Genomic DNA, 25715 nt, shown 5'->3' on the forward strand with positions numbered 1-25715 from the left:
CAACTGTTTTTAGTGAATACTTGAACTGCCTTTGGGCAAATGCTGCAAGGTTTCTGCTAAATAATGATATTTTAGTGTTAAAATTGTAACATATTAGTGCTACAACAAATGATGATTGAAGTTTTGTAGTCCACAAATCATTTCTGGAGCTTCACCTCAAAACGGTGTTGCAGCACTCTCCTAAACAACTGAAGTAGATGAGGATTTGTTTTAAAATGAAAAAAATCAAATGACAAAACATAGAATAGCCTTATACAGCTTGTCCAGTCTGATCCAAGCCTCTGAAAGCCCTAAGGTCCCAAATTGTCATTTACACCCCTGATGTGCGATGTATCACGCCAGATGTGGTGTGTGCTCACACTTTTAGCTTAGCAGCTACAGAGAAGATTTTGGCTTAAAAAGGGTGTAAATAATATCTTTTCAAATCGGTTTGGGATCTTGAAACTTACAGAGACTTTAATTACACCAGACAAGCTGTGTGGAGCCATTTCCTTTTGGGTTGGTTATGTTTTAAAACAAACCTACTGAAGTTTTTTTAGGATAATGTGGCTCCAGAAATGATTTGTTGGCCACCAAACTTCAACAGACATTCCACCGAAATGGGGGTGAGTAGATAATGTCTGAATATTTCATTTTTGGGTGAAATTTGCTTAATTAATCCACCTGATTGACTATATATTGAAATCTCTACAAGTAGGGAAATTGGCCCATCACAACTCCCAGGAGCCACAACCATGTCCTCAAATTACTTGTTTATCCAACCAAATCATAAAATATTTACTTTACCATCATATATGAGCAGCTAATCCTCATATTTGAGAAGCTGGGATCAACAAATATTTGGCAATTCATGCTTTAAAAAAATCACAGAAACAATGAATCGGTCACTAAATAGAGTAATTTTCTTCGGACCACTAAACTTGCAGCTTTATTAAGTTTGTCTGTATGCTTCAACTCTGGTTTGTCTGTCTTTTATTTGCAAACAACCCCTGTTACCTGATTACTGCAGCAAAACTGATGTTGCTTTTCACTTTTATCTCACTAACCTGTCAAAATAAGGATTTTTCTGATCGTTTTTCGGCCATAATTATGGCCCAATAATTGGATTACTCAATAATTAGGCCTACTATCACCTCATTGTGTTATGCGTTGACAGAGTTTGACACAGGACGTTTAAAAGTCAGATGTAAGACCTCAGACTGAATGTGGGTCCCCGGTGAATAGTGATGACCTGGGGCTTTACGGTGTGCGCATGTTCGCCTCTGCCATTGTTTTCGTGTTTTCATTCATCTCCGCACGCAGCGCGAACAAAGGGGCGTCAGGGTCGCTGTCTGATTGGCTCCCGGCCGGGGCCCCCCTGACGCTGCTGTGCCGCGAGCTCCGCCACAACAGATGGATCTCTCGCGCTCTCCTCCTCCCTCCACCACCACCGCCTCCTCCTCCTGGATGCACGAGCCCCAGTGATTGTTCCAACGGCAGGAGAGCGAGCGAGTTGACCGAGGAGTTTAAACCTTTTTAACGGGAAGTCGAGTCGCCGTTGACGGGAAGAAAAGGAGAAGGAGGAGGAGGAGGAGGAGGAGAACCGGAGAGCCTGCGTCCCCGGGTTTGGTAAGCCGAAATAGGATCTCCAAAAGTGGGCAGGAATCAGACAGAGGCGTCCATGTAGCTAAGTAGGCTGATCATGATGATGTCTGTGGGTTGATGTGGCGATATGGACTGGGTGTAGTTGGATGATGCGTGATTGTTTGTACCAAAGAGAAGACTTAAAAATGTTTTGACAGCATAAAAATTGAAACGGCAACATTTAAGGCACAGGCGACACTCGTGCAGTCAAATAATCTCGGATATCAGGCATGTGTGTCGTCTTTAATTCACATGCAGTGATAATAGGTATGCTCCATGATGGTCCAGCCTAAATCCAGAGCAGAAATTCCCTCTATTACATTTGGTCTCTACCAGGGAGTGTGCATAGCTGTGTATTAAAACAGATTACATAACAAGCAGTAGATAGTTAAGATTCCTCTCAGCACACATAAGGCTGGCTAGACAGAGGCAGTGCTTCAGGACAGAGACCCTGTGTCAAAAAAAGTGGTACAGTTGTAGCATGTAATGCACACTAATTTAGTATGCTCAGCTAAAAGTACTGCTGTTTAATACAACATCCCCACTGTAAGTTTTAGCCCTAATGAGGCGTATAATGTTCAGTTTTTGTTGAAGCTGTTTTCATTTGGCAGAGTAGTTTCTGATATTCAGTCTATAAATACAATTTATCAGCAGGACATGCCTCCAAAATGACTAAGTCAGATGAAATGAAGTTGAATGAAACACCCCTAAATCATAACAGGCCATTAAAGGTAGGATTCTTTGCAGGGATGTTGTCCTAGATTGCATTAAAGACGAAGTTCACCCGAAAAAATGAAAATTCAGTTACTGTGTACCCCCATGCTGATGGAAAGTCAGGTGAAGGTTAGTGGTCCACAACACACACTGAAGTACTTGGGACTTGTAAATAAATAAACATAAAAGGCTCCATAAAGGTTGTCACGCATAATCCAAGTCTCCGGAAGCCACGAGATCCCAACATTTATTATGAAAGACATTATTTTACAAACTCATGCACCCACTTCAGACGGGGTGTTTTGCTTTAAGCTGAGCAGCTACAGTAAGGATTTCTGCTTAAAAGGGTGTAAAAAACGTCTTTTAAAATCAGTTTGGTATCTCTGAGCGTCCAGAGCCTTGGATTACTGCAGACGAGCTGTATTTTTGTTGTTTTTTTACATTTTAAAACTAGTACCCATCCACTTACTTTACTTACTTAGGAGAATGTTGCAACAGTTTTTATTTGTGGACCATAAAACTTTGCCTGACTTTCCATCGACATGGGGGTGAGTTGATGATGATCTGCGTGACCTTATCCTTTAATTTTAAGGGAGGTGGACCTGATAAACTAGCAACGGAGCATACTCCTAATCTATAATAAAGTTCCCAGTCAACTAGCAATTATTCTTCTAACCAGTTATTTTCTCAGTTAACCACTGGGTCAGTTAAAGTCCCAGAGCTCATGGTGACATCTTAAAATGTTTTGTTCTGTCCAACCAAAGCCCTCAAAATATTCAGGTTACCACCATAGAAGAAAACCAGAAATCATTCATATTTAAAAATGTTTGCTGCTATTGCTTGAAAATGACTTGAATGATTAATTGAATGTCAAAAAAAAAGATACAGATAAATTAATTGCAGATCAACTAATCTTTTCAGCTCTGCAGTCGACAAAGGAGCAAGGATAGATTCATCTTGATCAGGAGAATCTGGGAGCCATATGTAGTTTCAAATCCAGCCTTGCAGCGTTTTTTGACAACCCCAGTAGGCCTAACACGGAGCAAAAGAGACAAACACACACTATTTTTGGCTCGGTGTTGTGGGCTAGTTGCTGGAGCTCAGATGTTTTTGGTGTTGCTATGACAATGGTGACAATAGTGAGGCAGAGCATTAGTAATGTGTGGAGGCTGGAGGGAGGGGTGGTGGTGAGTTTGAAAGCGTCCAGGAGGAGGTTTGAACCTACTCAACGTCCATTTCAGCCAAAGACTTTGACAGAGGAGGTCCAGATGCAACGGGGCAAGGGGGCAGAAAACAAGTGTGCATGTGTGTGTGATAGAGAGAGAGTGGGGGCAGAAAAGTCAGGAAGTTGTGGTCATGAGTTTTAATAGCATAGTCGATGGCTTGAGTCTTTTACAAGGGAGCTTGGGAGAGACAGAGGAGAAAGCTGAATGGGAAAAACAGGCAGACAGCAGCGAAGGAAAGAATTTCCTAATCAGAAAAATTGGACGGATGCTAATAAATTGAGCTACAGCGGTATGAAACAACTGAGCAGATGACTGAGAATTGGCTGATGTTGTAATGAGGAAGAGGGGAATTCAGAGAGTCAATACAGTCTGCATTTGGACTGGGTCAGATGTGGGTCAGTCTGGCTGCATTTATATCCCACTGTTGGCTTCAAAACAAAAATGTAGATGGCTGTCTGCAGCCCAAGATAAGCTATAACTTTCTTTCTCCTGAGGGAAATTGTTGTGCAGCAGTTTCAGTACAAAATAGGAAGGAGAGGAAATATAATGTGTGCATTAATGTCATACAGATCATGTCACAGAGACCACGTCCTCTGGCTACAACATACATGCATCTGTCACTGGTTCTTAACTGTGTTGATTTAACAGACTACAAAGTGGCGTTAGGGTTAGGGTTAGGGGTTAGGGTTAAATATGTTTATCAAATACTTTCTGATGCACTGACATCTCCCAACTCTTTCCTCTGAGATCTTGAGCTAAAGAAAACCATGAAAATTCCTGAAATGAAAATTGTCACAAGTATTGGCTCATCAAGCCTAAACAACAAGTCTACTTTTCTGCAAACTTTTCACCAAAAGCACTTAACAGGGCTCACATTTATCACAAGAGTGAATGATGCTCCCGCAGCAGCTTCAAAGGTTAAATGTCTGATTCGATCTTTATTTCAGGAGGTAACATGAGGGAGTAATCAATTTTGTTATCAGACGGCAATTTAGAGACTTGAAGTTCATGTTGGTCATGTGACCTGCCAGACAATTACAACATTGTCTTGGTCTGACAGCTGGCCACATGTCTGTCTCAGACCACTGGCATCACCCGATAATGAGTCCATGAGCACAGCCGCCCTTGACCACGATTGCGCTATTAAAGCCTAATGATTTCCATTGTGTAGGTGAATGATTAGCTTTAGAGAGCTTGACATGGCTAATATAGGTGCTGAAATATTGATAGACCTTGGCAGGGGGCTGGGCTGATTGGTGTTTAATATTTAATTTGTGCACAATAACTGAACACATTTTATTTCAGAGATTGACAGCCTCAGGTTGCTTATCAGCAGTGTGTGTTTGTTTAAAGCTGCTACATTACTCCGCTTATCAGGTATAGAATAACTTTGTTTACATAAATGTTGTAGATATGTGTCTAATCTGAGTGTTTGGATCAGGGAAGAAGATAAAAGAGAAGGCAGTTTATGTGTGGGTCTTATCAGTGAGTCTACCCGTGCTCTCTGTTTGGGTGTGCATGATAATTCATCTGTGTCTTTTGAATTGAGGAAGTTTTAGGCTGTGTAAAGGCTAGTGTCAGTTTCCTGTGTGACTGAGTGAGTAAAGGAGGAAGTGATTTAACGGAAGGGGAGCACTTCCTTTAAACGCCCCCACTCTTCCTCGTGTGTTCGCTGTCAAACTAGCTAGAAAAAAGACCCTGAAGAAGCTGACACCTGAGTTACAAAACTGCTGATACCTGAGGATAAATACAGTCTACCTGCCTAACTTTTCGCTCTCTTTCTTCACATCCGCAACTTCGTCTTTCTGGTGACTCAACAACATCAACCAGCCTTCACCACAGTAAGATCACTTATTGACATTGAGTCCTTAATGTTATATTATTATACACATACACAAGTTTCAAAAGTCTGCTAATTTATTTTAATTCCACTTTAAAATGACTGGAAACCAATGGTTCTCATGAAGTGGTGCAAAAAATATGTACCTTTTTTTTTTTTTTACTTCTGGATTCCTATGCCTCACCTTTGAACAAAAGCAAGAAGTGTCAACCTCCTGGTGACGCTACATGAAAGTTCAGTAGTATTCACCCTTTGGGGTCCATGAATGTGTTTACTAAATTTATGGCAATCCATTTTAGATGGTTCAGTCTGGATTAAAGAGGTGGACAGACTGCCTTTGCCACCCATAGAGCCACACCACTAGTGTAGCTAAAAATCTGAAAATGCAAAGCCTAAATTTTAAGCATTCGAGCTAAACTTCACACATTGGTAATGTCATTTAAAACAGTCTTTGTTTGTGTGTCAAGGCATGAAATGCAGAGAAAAAGAGAAAACAAGATTAATTACAGTCATCCAGGGAGTAAAATGTCCACGTTTAGAGAGTTTGAGATGAGTCCTCTTGGATGACTCATGAAATATCTTCATGTCTTCACCTTTATGCCCAGCGCATTTAATTTTTGGGACAGAGAAACTGCATGTATTGTATGTACAGACGCAAATATGATACATAAATGCACATAATATGTGCTGCCAGTAGCTTGCCCAGAGATAAATGTTTAAGCAGCTGACATGATTTGGCTCTGCGGGTGGCCCATGTGTCCTGCACCTGTTCATCTCCTTCCGGAGGCTTCTGTCGTGCCTCTGCTGCAGACACACAAAGACTAACAAACATGCTCATTCAGCAAAGAGGGAAGCAGAAATCTACGAGGTGATGGCAGAGTGCCATTTGAAACAGCTGTATATGTGCATACGTGTGTGTGCTTTTGAGTGTTTATGTGTAAGAGAGAGGCAAAGACATAAGGAGAGAACTATTGTAGTGACAAGGAAAAAATGTTATAGGCAAGATGAGGAAAAGAACGCAGAGAGCAGCTGTTTCACTCAATCACATACCAAAAACTTTGATTGTGTGATGAGACTCACTGTAGCAGTGGTAACGGTTTGCTATGATTTGATCTGTCTCTTTAAGGAAATACACTGACAGGAAAGTAGATATGATCTTCTGTTATTGTTTACTGTCTGTAGCTTAACCTCCTCCTCCTCTTCCTGCAATCACTTTTCACGTCTCCAGGCAGCTCTCTTCGTGTCTGCAGCTCGCTACCGGTCATGAGGAGTCATGAGACTGAATCAGATGGATGAAAATTATTAACTCTCTGTTGCTTCTTTGTCTCTCAGCTCCTCTCATGCTGACTGAGAATGGATAACACACAGTGTGGGGTTCAGATCGGAGAGAACAAGTTCATCAGCAAGTAAGGATTAAATGCCACGCATGTCTCTCACATGGACACACATACACATACTCCTGTATATGCAGTTGTTTTAGTAAGATTTTAAACTCATGTCAAACAGTCTGACATGTGAAATCAAATGTTTAACCTTTGGTCTAAATAACAATGCATAAAATAGGGATTCTATAGGTTTTAGCATTTTAGTGGTGTCACGATATACACACAAAATGTGTAGTCAAACATCTGATATTGTGACAGCCCTTAAATATTTACTGATTTATTATAAATTTGATTTATAAGGAATATTCCCCTTCCAAAGCCCCTTTAATGATTAAAATGGAAGAAACAGAGGAAGGATCCCTCTCTCAGGACAAACAAACAGGCAGTAGATGCTGTGTGCACAGAGTAGACTGACATTTTAAAATTGCAGTGTGGATAATCAGGATGACAAAATTATAGATAAACTTATACAGTACGAAGAATGGATTTTGGGATCTCATTAAAAAACCTCAGCTCGCAACCTCCTCTTAACCATGGAGACCTGGAGAGAGGACAGGCTACACAAACTAACGAGAGCCAAAGCTCAAACACAGCATTTAAACAGAGAGGAGAAAAGAAACAAACAAACAGAGAGAGACAAGGACAGCATGCACACACTCTTCATTGATAAAATATATTCAATTTATCACCTTCATACGGCCAGAAACGTCAGGATTCTTTAACCATTTTGTTCAGTTGAAGGTCAATACACATTGAGCAATTAAACATGAAGTGAAATTCATCCTTAACATCACCAAGATTACAAAAAACACAAATGTTACTCTTCAGGAATGCCATTTTACCAGCCTTCATCAGTTTACAGGGAGAAGGTACCAGTTTGTGATTGAGCCTATAAGGACCTCTACCTTCTCATACAGGTGTAATAGACTGATTTCCTACCACAATTGCTGTTAATACAGGATAAAGTGATGCTAACGCTATCACCCTTCTATTTACCGTTGTGAACTATTTAGTCCACTAACATTGCATGTCACATGACTGAATTTATAAGAAAATCTAACATAATCAAATTCAGATTTACTTCTTACAATTAATGATATTTTATTAGATCACTTAAAATATTTTATTTATACAAGAATGATTTTTATTTGACCTATTTTACAGTCAATGTTAAGTGGGGAAAATGGAAGAAAAATGAAAAATATTTGTGATGATTGATTCATTCTGTTATTATTATAGCCTTTATTTAATCATTTTTCGCAAGAGAGACCTGTGTAAAAACATCAGCGGCATGCTCCTTTAAACAGAATTTCCTCATCTCTGTCTCCAGGGTAACAGTCCTCTCACATCTGAAGACGTACAACCTCTACTATGAAGGACAGAATCTGCAGCTCAGACACAGAGAAGTGGGTATTTACATATATGTGTGTGCGTTTAAACTTCTTTTAATGTTTTATCCTCCTTTCCAACAGAAGCGTCTGAACGTCTCCCCCCTAACGCTGCCTGCCTGTCTGTCTTCCTGTCGCCCTCTTTGCTTTTTCTCTCAGTCATTTGCAATCTAATATACCCTACCCATTATACTGTGTATCCCAAAGGGGTAATAACTATCTAGAGTGTGCATTCATGTGTGTATGTGTGCATCTTGTCGAACAGGAAGAAGGGGAGTTGATCTTCGAGGGCTTGCTCAATATCTTCTGGGGCCTGCGGCGACCAATAAGGCTTCAGATGCAGGATGACCACGAGCGAATCCGACCACCCCCCTCCTCCACGTCCTGGCACTCGGGTTGCAATCTGGACAGTCAAGGGTAAGAGGTCCAGACAGATAAAGTTACAAATCGCTGACCGGAAATGGTGATACACAGCAGGTCACCAGGGGGCAGATATAGATTATGTCTAATTTGTCTGATGGAAAGTGAAATTAAATTTGTGTCATCACTTTTTGTTGCTGTATGGTGGCACTTCCATGCAGCAAATACATGACTGATTACCACAGTTTGCTAAATCCTCAGACGAACCACCAATGTTCAATGGCACAAAGACAAAAGGGAAGCTTTGAACCCACACCTCTGGTTCAGTTGTGGATTTTGCCCCAAGCAACCAAAGATCAATTTGTGTCAATAAGCTTGAAGCCCCATTTTCAGCTCTGTAATCCCATTCATAAGGAGAAGTTATTGTTGTTCCTGTGATTATAGAGATCACAGGCACGCAGCCGGATGTTTCATGGACAAAATGACTTTGAAGTAAATTGCCTTTACAACGACAGCTGTAAAGTTTCTTTTATTAGGTCAGATGTCAGTGGCAAGTTTTCAAAACAACATCCAGAAAACTTTCTTAAACAGAGTGCTCCAAAGAGGCCGAGTAATCCACACTGATATTGCTGGTACATCAGTCAAAAATGACATAAATATATCTAAGGAAATACTCTCACAAATGACGACAGCCTATCTGAAATAGTTCATAAAGACTACATCAACAAAGAGGAACAGCTGTCACAAGTTGAAACTAACCAACAGGGATGTGACGTAAGTAGATAACAAAATACTGCTACTTGGCAGGAAATCTAATAATTAGACTCACCTCTGTGTCAGTGTTTGCAGTGATGATGTTGTTACTCCAAAGTCATTGTTCTTCACTGTTCTATACTGTAAGTCCCCTCACTTTTGTGAAGTGTTTTTCTTCTATAGCCATTAGATGTAATAACAGTTTGTATCTGCACAACATTTCTGGCTGTATTTTTACAGTCTCTTCATCTCTTACTCCTTCACTCACTCTCTTGTTTCCTTCTTGAAGTTCCCCCAACAGCACAGATGGTCAACAGGAGACACAGCAGAGCCCGCCCACAGTGGAAGTGACGCCACCTGACATCGAACCAGAGGACAACGGTGTGATGGAAGAACAGACAGAAGGTGAGTGGCATTTCTAAATAATAGTGTGTCCCTTGATTTGTGTTGCGTTATCAGTTACGACAAAAAAAGAAACATTACATCAAGTCATTACGTTCAAATTAACTTAGCTGTAAAACCACTGTGGACCAAATCTCTAATTATCTCTCAGCTGCTTTATATAAGTATACTGTCACAGTTGGGTGGAAACTTCTTGTCTCCAAAATGGCAACTTGTCGTGAGGAAGGGATTAAAGCTTTATTCTTAGTTTGTCAAGTTTGTTTAAGATATTTTTCAGCCCTTGGAGGAATATACTGTGTAATTCCAGTTTGAGTTGAAATGAAAACATGAAACTTTGGGATGACAAGGGTCGTCATGACAATGGTGAAAAAGAAGTGAGCTGCACTTCTCTCTCTCATATTTGTTTCATTCTGTCTTTACCTGAACAATTGAAATGCTACACTGCAAAAAAAAATTTAAATTGTCTAATACATGCTTTCGTGATGTCAGTGTGTTTAAGTTCAGTGCTGAGATCACTAGTTATTTTAAAAGATTGTGCTCACACAAGCACAAAAATATGCTCTCAGCATTAATCAGTATTGTAAGTTCAACTTTTCTGTTCATGGTAAAGAATAATAATTGATAATCTGGAGTTATGATTGTTGATTGGACAGAAGAGGACGATGAGAGCTCCACTCAGCTCCTCAGGACGAAGAGTGATGCCGGGGTCTTAAGAAGGGGCCAGCGACGGTCACCGAGCGACCAGAGGAAAATTCGACGCCATCGCTTCTCCATCAACGGACACTTCTACAACCATAAGGTGAAACCAGCCCCAAGTGTTTGTCAGTGGACACATAGTGCAAATAAAGTTCTAATCCGTCAATTATAGTTAATTTCAGGAAGTTTACTTTTTAATTTTAGCAAATTTGATGTTGATGTTTAAATAAATTTACAAATGATAAGAAAAACTGATTCACGTTAAAAGTTACAGTAAATAAGAATCTGACTTCATGTTTCACTGTGTTTTCTCTCTCTCAGACAGCAGTGTTTACTCCGGCTTACGGCTCAGTGACTAATGTTCGGATTAACAGCTGCATGACGACACCTCAGGTCCTGCGAGTTCTCCTCAACAAGTTTAAAATTGAAAACAGCCCAGATGATTTTGCGATCTACCTCGTCCATGCAAGTGGAGGTGAGTGTGAATTATTCCATTTATTTGTTGTTTGTCAAGAGAAAGAATTGGTGCTTAATGAGGAAAACACTACAATGGTATTATATACTGTATGTACAGTATGTTATTTTTGTTGTGTTAATTAATACCTTTGTGGATGTGTTGATGTTTCAGAGCGTGTGAAACTGAAGCGGAGTGACTATCCGCTGGTGCTGAGAGTGATGCAGGGCCCATGCGAGCAGGTCTGCAAGGTTTTCCTCATGGAAGAAGACCTTGGAGAAGAAGTCACATATGATGTATATCATAATCAAATTTTTTTCTTTAAAGAAGTTCAAGATACACAGATCCGACTCCCACCAATAAATGATTATTTCTAACTATACTGTGTGAGAGTGTGAAGCCATCAAGTCCGAGCCCTTTAACTCACATTAGTCTGTTTTGTGCCTCATCACCATATTTCTCTTTCCGTCCACCAGGTGGCGCAGTATATCAAGTTTGAAATGCCTGTCCTGAAGAGTTTTATTACCAAACTGAAGGAGGAGGAGGACAGAGAGGTGCAGAAACTCAGGAGAAGGTACAAGACGACAACTTCCATTTCAGAGTCTGCATAGTGTTGTAGTTATTATCAAATGTATGTTTCCTGACATGCACATTTATTCATTCTCTGTCTGCTTGTTCTTGAAGGTATACGTACCTGCGGTGTATAATTGAGAAGCAGCTTGGTTGTCTTCCGGAGGGGGCGACGTGTATGTGATGTGCTCATTGAACGGTCTAAACATCACCCAGTGTACCACATCCTCCATCCAGCTGTGACCAACAGAGAGACCAAGAATCAGCTGACAAAAACCTTGTGTATGTTTCAGCGATAATCCTGCTAATCTGAATTCCTGGAGTCTTTTTCAAATCATCCATTCAATACAGACAGAAGTTAAACATGCTCGACTGTGTGCATGTTAACTGTGATCATCTCAGCTGTAGGCTTCAGATTCATGACGGCTACCAAAGCCTGGTTATGAGTCGCAAACACATTACTTTATATTTCCCTGTTTCTCTTCTGCCAAGTCACCAGAATGAAATGTCGGCATTGTATGCGTCTGCAAACCAAAGTTACGCTGAATTTGTCTGTTTCATACATATCCTATCCATATTTCTAAAAACGTGCCAAGAGACCACTGTACGCGCCAGCGTCTCAACATTTGTAAGCGCCAAACCACTCAATATTTTTAATAAGATGTTAGCAGCCATCTTTGTGTCAACAAAACCAAGTATTTTAAGGTAAAACATGATCTTTTCCTAACTCTAACCAAGTGGTTTTTGTTCCTGAACCTAGTCAGACCTTATGCACAGCATTGTCACAACATAAAGTTGAAAATTGAAAAGTTAGGTAGATATGATAGGCATTAAATGTACATAACAGAAACAAAAAAAAAATTCAGTAATGCCAACATTTATTCTGGCGATTGGGTTCTTCTCTTCATCATCACATGCGAAACACACAGAAAGACATTCCTCTACTGAGTAATTTCAACTTTTTAACGGTGCAGTACTTTGCAGAATGAGCCTAAAATGAGACGTCCTGTGTTCTGTCTACCCTCCAGATTGCAAGCTGATACCCAAAATCAATTTAAAGCACAAACATCATATAATATGGTCTTAGTCAAGTGCCTGTAAAAAGATTTCTCCAAGCACAAAGACACAGCGGACTAACTGAACCACAACAGACCACAAAGTTTCAGCCAATGTGAAACTGACCGGACCACAAAGGAACAGTCCCACATCGCACTGTGTGCCTTTATGTTCCTCACTGGTACCCTATGGAGTTTTTGATCACTAGTACCGCTATCAAACAATGTTTTTACTAGTGGGTCGCCATATTTGTTTGTTCTGAAACATGCACACAACCGTACAGGTGGCAGTTACTTACCAAGATATGCGGCAAGGCAGGGAAGAACATTGCTAACAAGTAAAAATGAAAGTGAACAATGCAGTTTTCAAAATGATAAAAGAAATATGCTTTGTGAGGAACCAAATTCATACACAGTGATTATGTGACTTACACTGAATATCAACAGAAATGCGGTTTGTTTACAAGAAAACTAAATATCGTAATTGAAGGAATTTGATTGACCCTCTCCATGTCATCACAGCTGAGGAGTTCACTGCAGGGATTATTAAGGGCCAGTGAACAGATAATCTGTTTATGTCATGACCGTAAGTCTGTTGGTGGTCTGATGGAGACAAGCTGCTCCTTTGAGTCATTCAGATTGAATGTTACAGATATTTTATGATTGAGGTTCCAGGAGTAGTTTGACATTTTGGGAAAAACCTCACTCACTTAGATGTTGTATATTTGTTTTAAATATGATACTGTTGCCAGCAGCTGGTTATCTTAGCACAGCACAAAGACAGGTGGAAACGGCTATCCTGATTCTGTCAAAAGGTAACAATAGTCACCTACCAGCACCTCTCAAGCCAAGTAATTACCATTTTGTATCTCATTTGTTTAAATCAAATACTAAATAAGTTGTGGTTTCACAGGGGTTTATATGGCTCACTACCTCTCAGTTGGACAGATACAAACAGTGATTTGTCATTTTTTATGCTTTGGTTTTTGTACAGATTAAACAGGAAAAAAACATGTTAATTAGTGAGCTTTAGTGTACATGTAGGTGGATTTTGTTTTCTTGTTAAGCTGTTTCTCACTATATCCAGTCTTTGTGCTAAACTAAGATAACCAGCTGTTAGCTGTAGCTTTAAATCTGCCATACAGATATGAAAGTGCTACTGATATTCTGATCAAACTCTGCAAGAATTAAACAGAAACAACACTTTTATCCCCAAAAAGTCAAACTATTCCTTTTTAAAGAACAAAAAAAACATAGCATAGCATTTTTGGGCCCCTTTCACTTTCCTGGTCCTCACTTGCATTACTGCCTTATGTAAAATGGCTAAAAGATGTCATGCTAAGATTTAAAAAGCACAGTAAAATTTCAACGTTATTCTTCACACAATGACTTCCGGATTGGATTGTATATTTGACTGACTGTACAAAAATACAAAAAACGATTTTACATGCAACCGTTTATGACACAAGAAGCACAACAGACGACTGTGAATCACGCCGATGATCTTTGATGGAAGAATGTTGTAAATGTCTGAATGAGAATTTAAAAGCAGCACAGTTTGCCTCCACATGTACAGCGCTCTGCATACGTCTGCTTTCGTCCGTGTGTGTTCAATATTTCTAACATTGTTGAAAAGGTCATCAAGTGTGTGTGTATGATCCAGAGTGTGCATGTTGTATTTTTAGTGTCTCTTAAGACTTGCCTGCTTTTGTATTGTGTCTTTTACAAAATAATGAAGAACATTTAGTCTTTAAGATGTTAAGAACTCATGCCACTTCTTGGAAAATGTAGTTTTTTTCTTACAATGATTGTTATTTAATAATAAAAAAAATTTATGTTGAGAAAAGATGATCATTTGTCTGTAATCTCCTTATGTCTGTCGCATGTTACACAATGATGTTTAAATCTTGTTGTATAATTTAACAGATATAACAACAGTCATAGCCGAAGCTTCTGGAGAGCTTGTTACGTGTTCTGGTTCATTCACGTAGGTACGCCCCCTCACACACACAGGTATTTAAGTATGATCTTGGTGTTACAGCGACTTACTGTACTCTCAGCCAATGAGCAGGTGTGAGAGAGTGATCCACTTCACCTGATTAAGGGTGTCTGGAGGACAACAGGCTGGCCTTGAAACATACTTCTTACTGTCAGAAGAGTCTGAGCTGCACACACACGCTGTCTGGTTTTTACCGTCAGACGAGGAACATCTGAACCGCTGCAAACAACCTCTCAACAGGTGAGATTTTTTTATTCTAATAGGACTTTCCTTTTAAATTCAGCAAGTTTAAACACCAATCCTCATTATCTTTCGATGCTTTTGTGAGTGAATCTCTTTGTGGATGTGATGTAATTTAATGACTCCTCTGCTGTACAAACTATCATCATCATATCGCTATGAATAATGAAATGAGAAGCAGATCAAAGTGCTCCAGATTGCATCAGATTCAAAATGACGTTTTTTTATTTTCCTTTGTGACTCCGGGCTTCTGTAGCTATAATCTGAGAGTCACTGGATTATTCTCAAACTAACTGACCCAGTATAATTATAGCTCAACTCATCTCTAAGAGGACACAGATTAGACTGCGTACAGTTTGTTGACAGCAGAGAAAATGATGTCATGCTGTCACCGGGCGTCATCATACTACATTACAAGTAAAAGTCCTGTCTGCAAAGACACATCAAAATATACTTTTATTGTACTATTATCATTGTATCATGTATTAATAATCAAGTGATACTTTAGTGTTGTAGTTGGTCAATGTGGAGACAACTGCTTAACTTAATGTTGGGCATAATAATAATAAAGATAAGACAGGATTTCATTAATCTAGAGGGAAATTCTTGTGCCAGAGAATGATCAAAATTACAGGAACACATAAAACACAATAGACTAATAATAAAAATTGTAAAAGTGGGTATATGCTGACATTAGTGCCAAACTGAGCAACAATAACAATAAAATTAGATACATTTAGATAAGTAATCAACAATGAAAACTTAAATAGAAAAGGTAGTATAAACAGTCATACTGAGGAGTAATAAAAGGTAACTCAACATGCTGGAAATATTGTAAAAGTAATATTGCATGTGATATTTAAAGCATCTAATTTTATAAAGTGGTCATTTATTTTGTTAAAAGCTGATAAATAAATGTAGTGCGGTACAGTAATTCCCTCCGAAATGTAGTGAAATAGAAGTATAAGGTAGCCTAAAATGAAACCACTCATGTAAAGTACCAAGTATATGTACTTACTGTAGTTACTTTCCACCAGTGCATTTAGTCCTAATAATTTATAATTATGCGATGAAAAAGTCAAATGTTAATTGAAAATTCACCACATTTGATCATTTTTATCATTACAATGCGATGAAAAGCAGTATTTCCTTCTTTATAGTTACGTCTAACACCCATTGCTAAATGTTAGTAATATCACAAATATATTCATATTATACTGTATGTCATAGTATTCTTTTCAATTGCTATAATATCATAGGAATTCATAGTAATATCTTGTTAATATATAGTGTTAATATGTTATTATGTATATTGTATTCATTATTATACTCTAAATACTGTAGTTCATACATTACAGAGGTCCACTATCAGATAGTACTACCAGGTATTGTAATGTAAATAATATCTATCTGTCTTACCTCTTAGCTTGTCTCTTGTGCTGCTCTAAAATGAATTTGTCCCATGGGGATCAATAAATACAACCATTATTTAACAGGGAAGTCACATTGAGATTAAAGTCTCTTTTAAAAAGTAAGCCCTTGCCCAGACAGGGTCAAAATAGCAGCATCAAGGACATGACAAGACAACAATAACATCATATCAAATCACAATAGCAGCAAGTGCAAAAGTACATCTCCTAATGTGTGTAGACAAGGCAACAATGAAGTCTCATTTTGTATGTAAGAAGTACTGAAAAAACATTGTTATTTAACACTATTGGTGCTGTGATCATTAATGCAGCAGGTCCACAGATCTGTAGCCACATTAGTCAGAGATTATGAAAGCTATCTGATCCCAGGTCAGCTGCAGTGTTAAATTGTGACGGTGCTTGTGTAAGACTCGTTTCTCAAAGCTGGATTAAGAGCTGTGATCTGTACTGCTCTTAATTTATCAGTGACGTAAAAAATAACACAGCAGGACTAAAGCTGCCATGAGAACATCTCATCAGCCTGTTTATGAGCTATGTTTGTCTTCAGGAACCAGTAAGTAGGCCTATGTTTACGTTTAAGTATCGTACTTACTCTGTGCACTGATATGACAGCTTTAATTGCTCGTTAGTTAATTTTAGTTTTACAAATACGTGATCAACTTCTAAAAATATGAGGCATTGTTGTCAACTTTAAAAATGTTAAATAATTTGCTACACCTCAACCAGCTAAAACATTCAAATGCTGCATACTTGGTAATACATCAATGATAATGAAACAATAATGCAATAAATAATAACTAACTAACTTTCATGTGTTTTATGTCCTAGATTCAATGCCCCCCAGTTACAAATTCATGCCTCTTTGTAACACTTCCTTTGTCTTATTTTTCAGGATAAGGAATGATGTTGGGCCTACAGAAACTCCCACTCACAGCGACCCTCTGTCTGCTGCTGCTCGCCACACTGTTACCCAGCTCTGAGGCCCGGCGTGGAGGTGGTGGCTTTGGCAGAGGTGGAGGAGGCTGGGGCCGGGGCGGAGGCCGGGCCTGGGGCGGTGCTGGAGGCGGGGCCTACAGACCCGTCCAAAGCAGTGGCCCAAGTGCAGGGAAGGTAGCCGGGGCAGCTGCAGCGGGCGCCATAGGAGGATCGTTGATTGGTTCTGCCCTGAGCCGCCCTGGGTATGGTGGGGGATATGGAGGATACGGAGGATACGGAGGATATGGGGGGGGATATGGTGGATATGGAGGAGGATATGGTTACCCACGACATGTAGGCGGTGGCTACGGCCCCAGGCCAGGCTACGAGCCAGAGGGCTCTGGAGACATGGAGTACTACACTGGAGCATCAAGTGGCCCCATCTACAGCAGTATCATCGTTGTCATCGGCTCCCTGATGTCCCTGCTGATGGGCCACTGGGTGGCACTCATGTAGAGCTGGAGACAGGCCCAAGCTGGGACTTAAAACAACCCACAACCTGACAAAAAACAGAACCACTTTTGATTCAAAGTCAAAAGTGACCTAAAAAATTATCCTTGAATAATGTAAAGCTGTGGCCAATTTGTTTCCCCAACACTTCGGTGACCCTCCATGAGAACAGGAAAAGGAATTTGACTAATCTAACCGCCGCAACTTTGTCAGTGTGACACCGTGCTTCAGTCTACATGTGTACCAAAGAGCAAAAAGCACTTCCTGCTGATATTTTTCAGAGTTGTGAGATAACTTGAGTCTATGATCAACTTAAACTGCACTGTTTTCCACACTCCCATATCTCCCTTGAATTTATTTTTATACTTTTGTTGACTGTGGTGATGATTTAATATGCTTTCTGCCAGGCAATCTGTGAAGATAGATCAGGAATAAAATAGATGTGTAATCAGGTTAACTCTACCTCAAGAAGTCAGGTCAGCGCCATAGTTTAAGAGCAGCTAAGTACTCCATACGATAATGCCATTTCTCAGTATATTTCAATATAAGTAGAGAGCTTTTTAATGCTGTTTCAAATTCTGTCCGTGCTGCATATTGTTAATTGTCAGAACATTGCTTGTATATTTGACCAAATTAAAGTACATTGTTTATGCCATTTTGTAGAGTTTTATGTAAAAAAGCTAAATGTTTCTCCATGTTTTAAATTGTTGTATAAATAAATCAAAAGAATTTAGAACAAATAATAGTGTCGAATTTTATTGTCTACATTTTTGTGAGAAAAGACCATTTAGATAAAATATGCTAAAATAATGAATGATGTATGTGATAGCATGGTTAGATACATGCTATCACATGTATCTAGAGATTAAAGACTTGTGATAGTTTTGAAGCTTGGCGTTCAGACTCGACAAGCTAAACAGCAGAAACACGACCAAGCTCAACACAGGCTCCTCTGTCGACTGCTGTTTCCAAAGTTAAGATTGATTCCTCAAGTTAAAGTTCTCTGGGGACCGTGAATGTAATCCATCCAGTAGTTGCTGAGACATTTTAGTTTGATATTTTAGTCTTCAGAGTAATGTAAACTTCACAGCTACAACTTCATGAGAACAGAACAAAGTCCATCTTCTGATGAGAACTCTGTAAGGAAACAACAAGTGGATCAAGTGGGGTGTTGCCACAACAGACTTGATATTTTTACTCTGAGTATTTGTCCCCAGTCAACCCAGAGCTTCAGATTGTTCACTATAGAAACACAATCATGTATACTTTACCTTTGATACTTTAAGTACATTTTGCTGATTTTACTTTTACTTAAATAGGATTTTGAGTGTGTGACGTGTGACTTTCACTTGTAACACACTTGATATTAATAATTTTATGAGACCTTTATACTTCAACCATTAGCATGTTGTCATATAAGGAGCGCAACAATTATTTTATTGCAAACACTCAAGGTCACAAATTACTAATCAGTTATGTCGAGATAACAGTGTTTTCTTGTGATAACAGGATATTCTTCTTCTCAAAAATGGTTGTTTTCCAAGATAAGTTATGCTCTCTGAATTTTCAGTTTTTGCTTTAATAAACTTCTTAGGAATGTTTATTGAGCCATCCAAACAAAAGCACACATAGTATGAGATCTGCAACATACAGGGAGCCCACAGATGAGTATGCATACAATAACAACATACACACAAAAAGTGGAACACGTTAAGATTCAGCTGATTTCTTTTCTCAGCTTGGTTTCTGAAAATCAAAATTCAGATTAAAGAGTCACATTTTGTTTCCCTCTGATATAATGATGAGCTAAATATATCAGAAAACTCCACTAAAGAGTCCATATAATGCTTATTTTTGTCAAAAATGACACCAAAACTCCTTTCAAACCAGATTGTAAAAGCAATAAAACAAATTTCCACAAACGCAAAATGGTAAAGTTAGTAAGTTTATTTAAATTGTAGTATTTAAATGTTAATGTGATCTCTCACAGTAAAAGGCATTCGTGATTCATAAAAGCAGTACATTTTCAAGTACATTAAAAGCCAGACACAAGAAAACATCGGCCACTTGCATATAACAGCACATTAAAGGTACATTGTGGGGTTTTTGATCACAGATATTGTTTTCCAGTCGTTTAGTGGTTGCCAATGAAATGTGAATGTTAATGGACTGGTTTACGATACAGTGTGGTCACTCTGGAAAAATCAAGAGGAAGGTTTTAATGGTGAGGCGTTTACTGACAAGACTATCAAGGAGGGGATTTTATATAAACATATAAAAACATATCAGAAAATATAAAACACATTGTACAAAGCAGTGGCAGTGCACATGGAATAATGTTAGGACAACATGCATACACTTTCAGAAAAAGCACACTTTGCTTTGCATTGATTCCACAGTGAGTAACTTGAGTGTTAAGATAAGAACATGCATACTGTTGTTTATCTGTTTACAGACTGTTTATCCAAATAAGATATAAGCCGCAGACATAATACTCATTTTGGTTTGAGTTTACATATTTTAATGGACCCTGTATTATGAACATCCATTTATGTTTTAAGGTACGAATAAATGAGTAGATATGATCCATTACATACTAATCCTCTCAGTGTAAATGCTTGATAATTGTAATAGTAGACTTATAGAATAATGTTTCTAATGCTAGCTAGTAATCCTGACGTGGATAACAATAGCAAGCTAAAGTTAATGTTGCTAGCACTAGCTAATGTTAATGTTACCAACTCCAGCCTTCATTAATGTTGCTTACACTAGCTAGCTTGCTCACGAAATACAGATACCACGTGATAACAACAGCCTTATACCACTGGCTGACAAACCTTGTTAGAAGCTAGAACCAACCGTCAGTATTCTTACACAGACATAAACAATACAGTCATTTTGAACCTAAAATCATAATTGAATACTGAGTATAATTTGAATTAATATCTAGACCTTTAACCTGCATTTTTGTAGCCAATAAGGCTATCCGATCACAAACGGGCCAATGAAAACCCTGGGATACTGACAAAATACAAAACACTGCAGCAGGCCCGGGTATGGAGAGGTTACCATGAGCACTGAGCAGAACAGAGCAGGAGCTGGGAGTTATTTAGACTGAAGATTTGGAGAAACAGAAACCCTTTTGATTGAATACCTATTGATAATGCATTAAACACCAATAGTTAAAAAGTAACTAAGTATTATGTAACTGTACTCACACTTGATACACAAGTATCAAGTGTGAGTGACAAATGTCCAGTGGCGGTTTCCTTGAATAAATAAATACATACATATGTAATAAACATATACTATAAATAAATAAAGTACATCATTTGTTTTCTGAACACACAATACAAACACAGGAAGATGAGTCAGTGCCAGGGCCACTCCTTACTTCTATGGCTAGAGAGCTTGTCTAAATGGAGTCTAAATGGACATTAATGGGTCAGATTCCTCGCCTCGGAGTATTAGACTGCAGTTAATGCTGTGGTGGCGTCGTATCTTTGGCTCAGCCTTCATCACACTTCCTCAAATCGGAAGCAGAATCTCTGGGGTTTTTTTAAACGGCTGCTGATTCATTTCTATATTTTTATACTGTATACTAAATTCTTCATGCTTGTGTTTGTGTATCGAGGTACACTGAGTTTTGATGTGTGCACTTTATCCTTTATGTGAAGCGCTTTGTAACTTTGCGTTTCAAAAAGTGCTTTAGAAGTAATTCATTATTATAATGGACCCTTTCTCTTTCACAAGAGGAAAAGGGAAGTGCAATTTGTTGCAACTCTACATTTATTTCTCTTTAGTCCAACTTTTCCTATTCTCTCCTTGAATACATGGTTCAAAAAAGCAATACAGTGTGTGTGCCAACTTTATGTTTTCACCTGTGTACAGTTGTTGGTTAGTTGGTTTGTCAGCAGGATTACACAAAAACTACTTGACAGATTTCCACTAAACTTGGATGGAGGATGGGCCCCAGAATAGACCCCATAAACTTTTGGTGCAGGTCTGTATAAAGGGAACGATTCAGGGTTTTTTTCTTTCTTTCTTTAAGAATGTGAGATAAGGTTTCGTTAATCTCTCAGGGAATAATGCATGGATCTTGATTTTAAAAAATCAGCATATTTAAGTGTCTGATATCTACTAGTGACTATAATTTGATGTGGTTCCTAATAAAAATCTGGATCTAACTGATTTAAATATGTTTAGGGCTTAGTGGAGGTATGCGCTCTACTGAGTGCCACTTTAGTTTAATTCCTTTGACACATTCTGAATGAAGGCTTCAGTGCAGCAGCCTTAGCATGTTGCTATTCATTAGCATCAGTATACTACTGGTGACCACGGCTAACAGCCCTTGTGAGTCCATCTCCAGTCCCTGCACCCCTCCTGTCGCTCTCTTCAAGAACTGGTGGGAGTACATCATGTAATCCTCTACACATTTCTTGATCTTCATCTGTTTGATCAGTTCTGGGTAGCCAATCTCCACAATGCTGACTGTGTCATCATCATCATCATCATCAGTAGCAGTTTTACTGGGAACTTGTGAAGTTAAAGGCACCCGACTGGCTTCAGGCTGATTCGAAGGGCGAGGAGCTGAAGGTGCAGGGGACGAGGAGTTACCTGCTGCAGTGCCGTTGCTCTCTGTTGGGTTGCTGCCTGTGTCGTTGTCTGGAGCCTGGGTGACAACAGTGGTTGTAGTTTTAGTACTGGCAGCTGGTTTGTTGTTTGACTGCCGATTCTCCACAGGCAGAAGGTTTGTTTTCTCCATGCATTCATCCATGTGGTTATGGTAGGATTTAGGGGGTTTGCTGTACATGTAGTCTCTGCTGTAGTCATTGGTATCATTAGACTTGGAGCCATATTTCTTGTACATGTAGTGGTTGTAGTAATACTCCTCCTGGGGGCTGCGGAAGTGGAAGTGAGGACGGGGGAACCTTCCTAACCCGTAGCCCAGGGCCATTCCTGCCACAGCCCCCCCAGCTGCTGCCATCACTGCAGTGCGCCCAAAGCCCTTGGATCTAGAAGATGGAGAGATGCCCATTTGCTGAACTGACCGGGAAAAGGGAGAGCCGCGTCCATGGCCATAGCCCTGTTGTCCATAACTGCCCCTATAGCGAGGGCTCAGGATTTTGTTTTTTGGGTTATAGTTTATGTATCCACCTGAATAACCACCATGGCTGCCATAACTACCGTGACCGCCATAACTACCATGACCGCCATAACTACCATGACCGCCATAACCACCATGGCCGCCATAACTACCATGGCTGCCGTAACCTCCTCCGTATGGGGAGCCATGTGGATGCTGATTATGACTGCCTCCTCCGCCAGTCTGACTGGGGTGTCCACCGGAAGAGCTGGAGCCTGCAGTATTCTTGTTGCCTGTATTAGTGTTACTGCTGCCTCGGCTGGGTGTGGAGGTTTTCTTTGAGCCAGAGCTTTTCCCAGAGCTTCTCCCTTTTCCATGGGTTTGACACAAAAGAAGTAACAGGCACAGCACTGATAATAAATTCAGTTTCATCTTTGCCCTGTAGGGAGGGTTGGGAAGTGAAAAGGATGAAAAGGAAAATATGAGATAATAATACTTGGATTGCATCATTTTACAATTTTACCCTCAAATTCTGGCCATAATTTGTAGACTTTAGGAATTAGGCCTAGTCCTGCCAGAACATTACTTTGAATACTTATGTACATCCAATGTCAGATACTTTAACTTGACTCAAATACTATTCATATAGCTGACTTTTACCAACGTAATACAGTATATTAATATGATATTTTTACTTTATCTTGAGTATGACCTTTGGGTACTTTTTACAACACTGGCACAAAGACAGACCCTAAGAAAGTCCATTTCCACCAGTTAAAGCAAAAAATAAGATAAAAACTAAGCTTGATGACAGAAACATTTCATAAATCATAATTATGAGATTAGAGGTCGAAATTATGAGATTTAAAAAATCGAAGTTATGACATAAAAGTAGAAATTATGAGATTTAAAAGTCATATAATGAGATAAAATGTAAACATTTATCCCATAATTTCTATCTTTTTACCTCTTTTTACCAGATTTTTTTTCACAAAATTATGATTTATCATGTGATTTATTTATTTATTTTTCTTTAACTGGCGGAAGCGTGATTCCATACAGTACCAGAAATTCACATAACCAACTCACTACCAACAGTAACACAGTAAATTGATGATTGTTATATTAACTAATTGAAACAAATGTCATTATTACGAGATCCGTGTCTCGTTTATGAAACCAGGATATGATAAGTATGAGGTGCTTCGCAATAACAATAGAGTACAGAAGTCACCATCACGAGAGGAAGATTTTTTTCTCTATGACGTTAATGAATTTGTCTCTTAATCATCAAATTTTACCAGCAAACTGATTTTGCATGACTGAAATAATGATTTAATTCTCTTTCACTGATCTTGTATTGACACAGCTGCCACTTTAATGTGGCCTGCCCGTTTCCACTGCCTTTACTCGATTAAAAGAGATCAAATAAAGTGTAATTGACACATTGTAAGCAGCGTTGAGCTGCTGTTTAATTACAGACACAGATGGTAAAAACGTGCATCTCATCTCCTGAACTGACAGAGGAGGGTGTGGTCACTTTAAATACAGGACTGAGTCTTACCTTGACTGATGACTGTTTGGATGTTTTGTCCCGTTTTATTGAGTTTCAGTGTCCCGGGTCGTTTTTGCACACTTGTGTGCGGATTTACTTAAAACGTATTTACTTTGGAAACTGATGAATCCATGTGACGTAATGACGCAGGGCGAGGGATGTGGGTCGCATAGAAACAGAAGATGGGGCGGAGTTTTAGTGACCACATTTCCCAGCATCTTCAATCATCATGTGATCATGTTTTCTCCATGTGGAAAATCACCATGTGTGAAGTCAGAGTACAGAGCGACACTTGTGGGCAGCAGTAACTGATGGGGAGAATCTGTACTGGACTTAATTACAATAATGATTTAGCCTACCTTACTTAATAACTTCCATTTAATCATTTATACTATAATGTACTTTCATCTGCATTACATTCAATTAAAAACAAAACAAGTTGCTCTGCAGATAATGAGATTACATACAAAGCAAATGATCTTATGTTCATATGAACAGTGTTAACCAGTGTTGGGCAAGTTACTTTCAAAATGCAATATATTACATATTACTAGTTACCTTCATTTTAAAGTAATATATTACGTTACAATATTACTGTCTTCGTAGAGTAATATATTACTTATTACACTACTTTGTAGTTACTTTAAAAAAAGCCCAAATAACCCTTTACAGAACAATCAACTAGCCTAGATCTTTTTAAATGAAAGAATGGCCTTGTACACAGCGATGAGCAGGCAGACAAAGGATCAAAGTCTGATATATTATGAGATAGGAATAAATATTTTTAATTGTAGGCTTAGTCATAAGAAACACAATAGACCTATACCTTCTATAATGTAGCCTATAATTACATGACAAGACAAATATCAATTTTTCTAGGCCTTTTGAGTTAAGTCCACAGAACAAAGAATGCATGGGCATATGTGATTCAAGAATGTAAATTAAAGTGTGCTCGGAGGCTTCATCATTAGGCCGACGAAATACGTCACAAGCACAGCCTATATTAATATGGTCACGTTGGTGTGGATGGATTCTTAAAAAAACAACAATAAACTCTTCACTTACGTCGGTAACGCGGATTGTAAAGTGGATATATAACTGTCAAGCGTTGCTGTTGTAACGCGTTACCCCCAACACTGGTGTTAAATAACTCAAAAGTCATACTTGAGTAAAAGTAAAGATATCACATTAATATATGTATATATATATATATATATATATATATATATATATATATATATATCCTAAAAGTGAATGTCAACATAAAGTATCTGATAGTAAATGTACTTAAGTAACAGAAGTACAAGTAAATTACACATATATTTACATGTATGGGTATACATGGCTTGACTGATTATTGGCCTGACGTTTTTCTGATTATCAGAATCAATGTGTTTTTTGTCCGATTGTCAGTAAAATGAATTAATTTGAAAACTACTATGTGATACTTTGGCTGCAAGATATCTAGTAACTAAAGTTACCAAATGTATGTAGTGGAGTTAAAAGTACAAAAT

General features: G+C 38.8%; 3 protein-coding genes across 4 annotated transcripts; 2 read left to right on the top strand and 1 right to left on the bottom strand.

Annotated features, from left to right (window-relative positions):
- The first annotated feature begins 1404 nt into the window (after positions 1-1404).
- On the top strand, positions 1405-13669 carry rassf2a (Ras association domain family member 2a). 2 transcript variants are annotated; one of them, XM_084358859.1, is made up of 10 exons: positions 1405-1608; positions 6736-6809; positions 8119-8194; positions 8442-8593; positions 9579-9694; positions 10345-10490; positions 10709-10862; positions 11016-11137; positions 11318-11415; positions 11526-13669. In XM_084358859.1, exons 2-10 carry the CDS (start codon positions 6757-6759, stop codon positions 11593-11595), a joined length of 987 nt encoding a protein of 328 aa, XP_084214985.1. In that variant the 5' UTR covers positions 1405-1608; positions 6736-6756; the 3' UTR covers positions 11596-13669. The 2 variants fall into 2 exon arrangements, with proteins under 2 accessions (XP_084214985.1, XP_084214986.1); XM_084358860.1 differs by lacking the exon at positions 1405-1608 and adding an exon at positions 5209-5404.
- A 957-nt stretch (positions 13670-14626) lies between these two features.
- LOC311261101 (uncharacterized protein) lies at positions 14627-17566 on the top strand (the record flags this gene model as incomplete). The annotated part of the gene is made up of 2 exons (XM_084359495.1): positions 14627-14705; positions 17028-17566. Exon 2 carries the CDS (start codon positions 17036-17038, stop codon positions 17564-17566), a length of 531 nt encoding a protein of 176 aa, XP_084215621.1. The 5' UTR covers positions 14627-14705; positions 17028-17035.
- A 3313-nt stretch (positions 17567-20879) lies between these two features.
- On the bottom strand, positions 20880-24278 carry prnpb (prion protein b). Its single transcript, XM_084359507.1, has 2 exons — positions 24211-24278; positions 20880-23085 (listed from the first exon to the last, which is right to left on the bottom strand). The coding sequence occupies exon 2, from the start codon at positions 23076-23078 to the stop codon at positions 21840-21842; it is 1239 nt and encodes a 412-aa protein (XP_084215633.1). The 5' UTR covers positions 23079-23085; positions 24211-24278; the 3' UTR covers positions 20880-21839.
- Between the last annotated feature and the right edge of the window lie 1437 nt (positions 24279-25715).

The sequence above is a fragment of the Pagrus pagrus genome (assembly GCF_965226575.1).
Source record: "Pagrus pagrus genome assembly, chromosome: 8".
Taxonomy (NCBI): Eukaryota; Metazoa; Chordata; class Actinopteri; order Spariformes; family Sparidae; genus Pagrus; species Pagrus pagrus.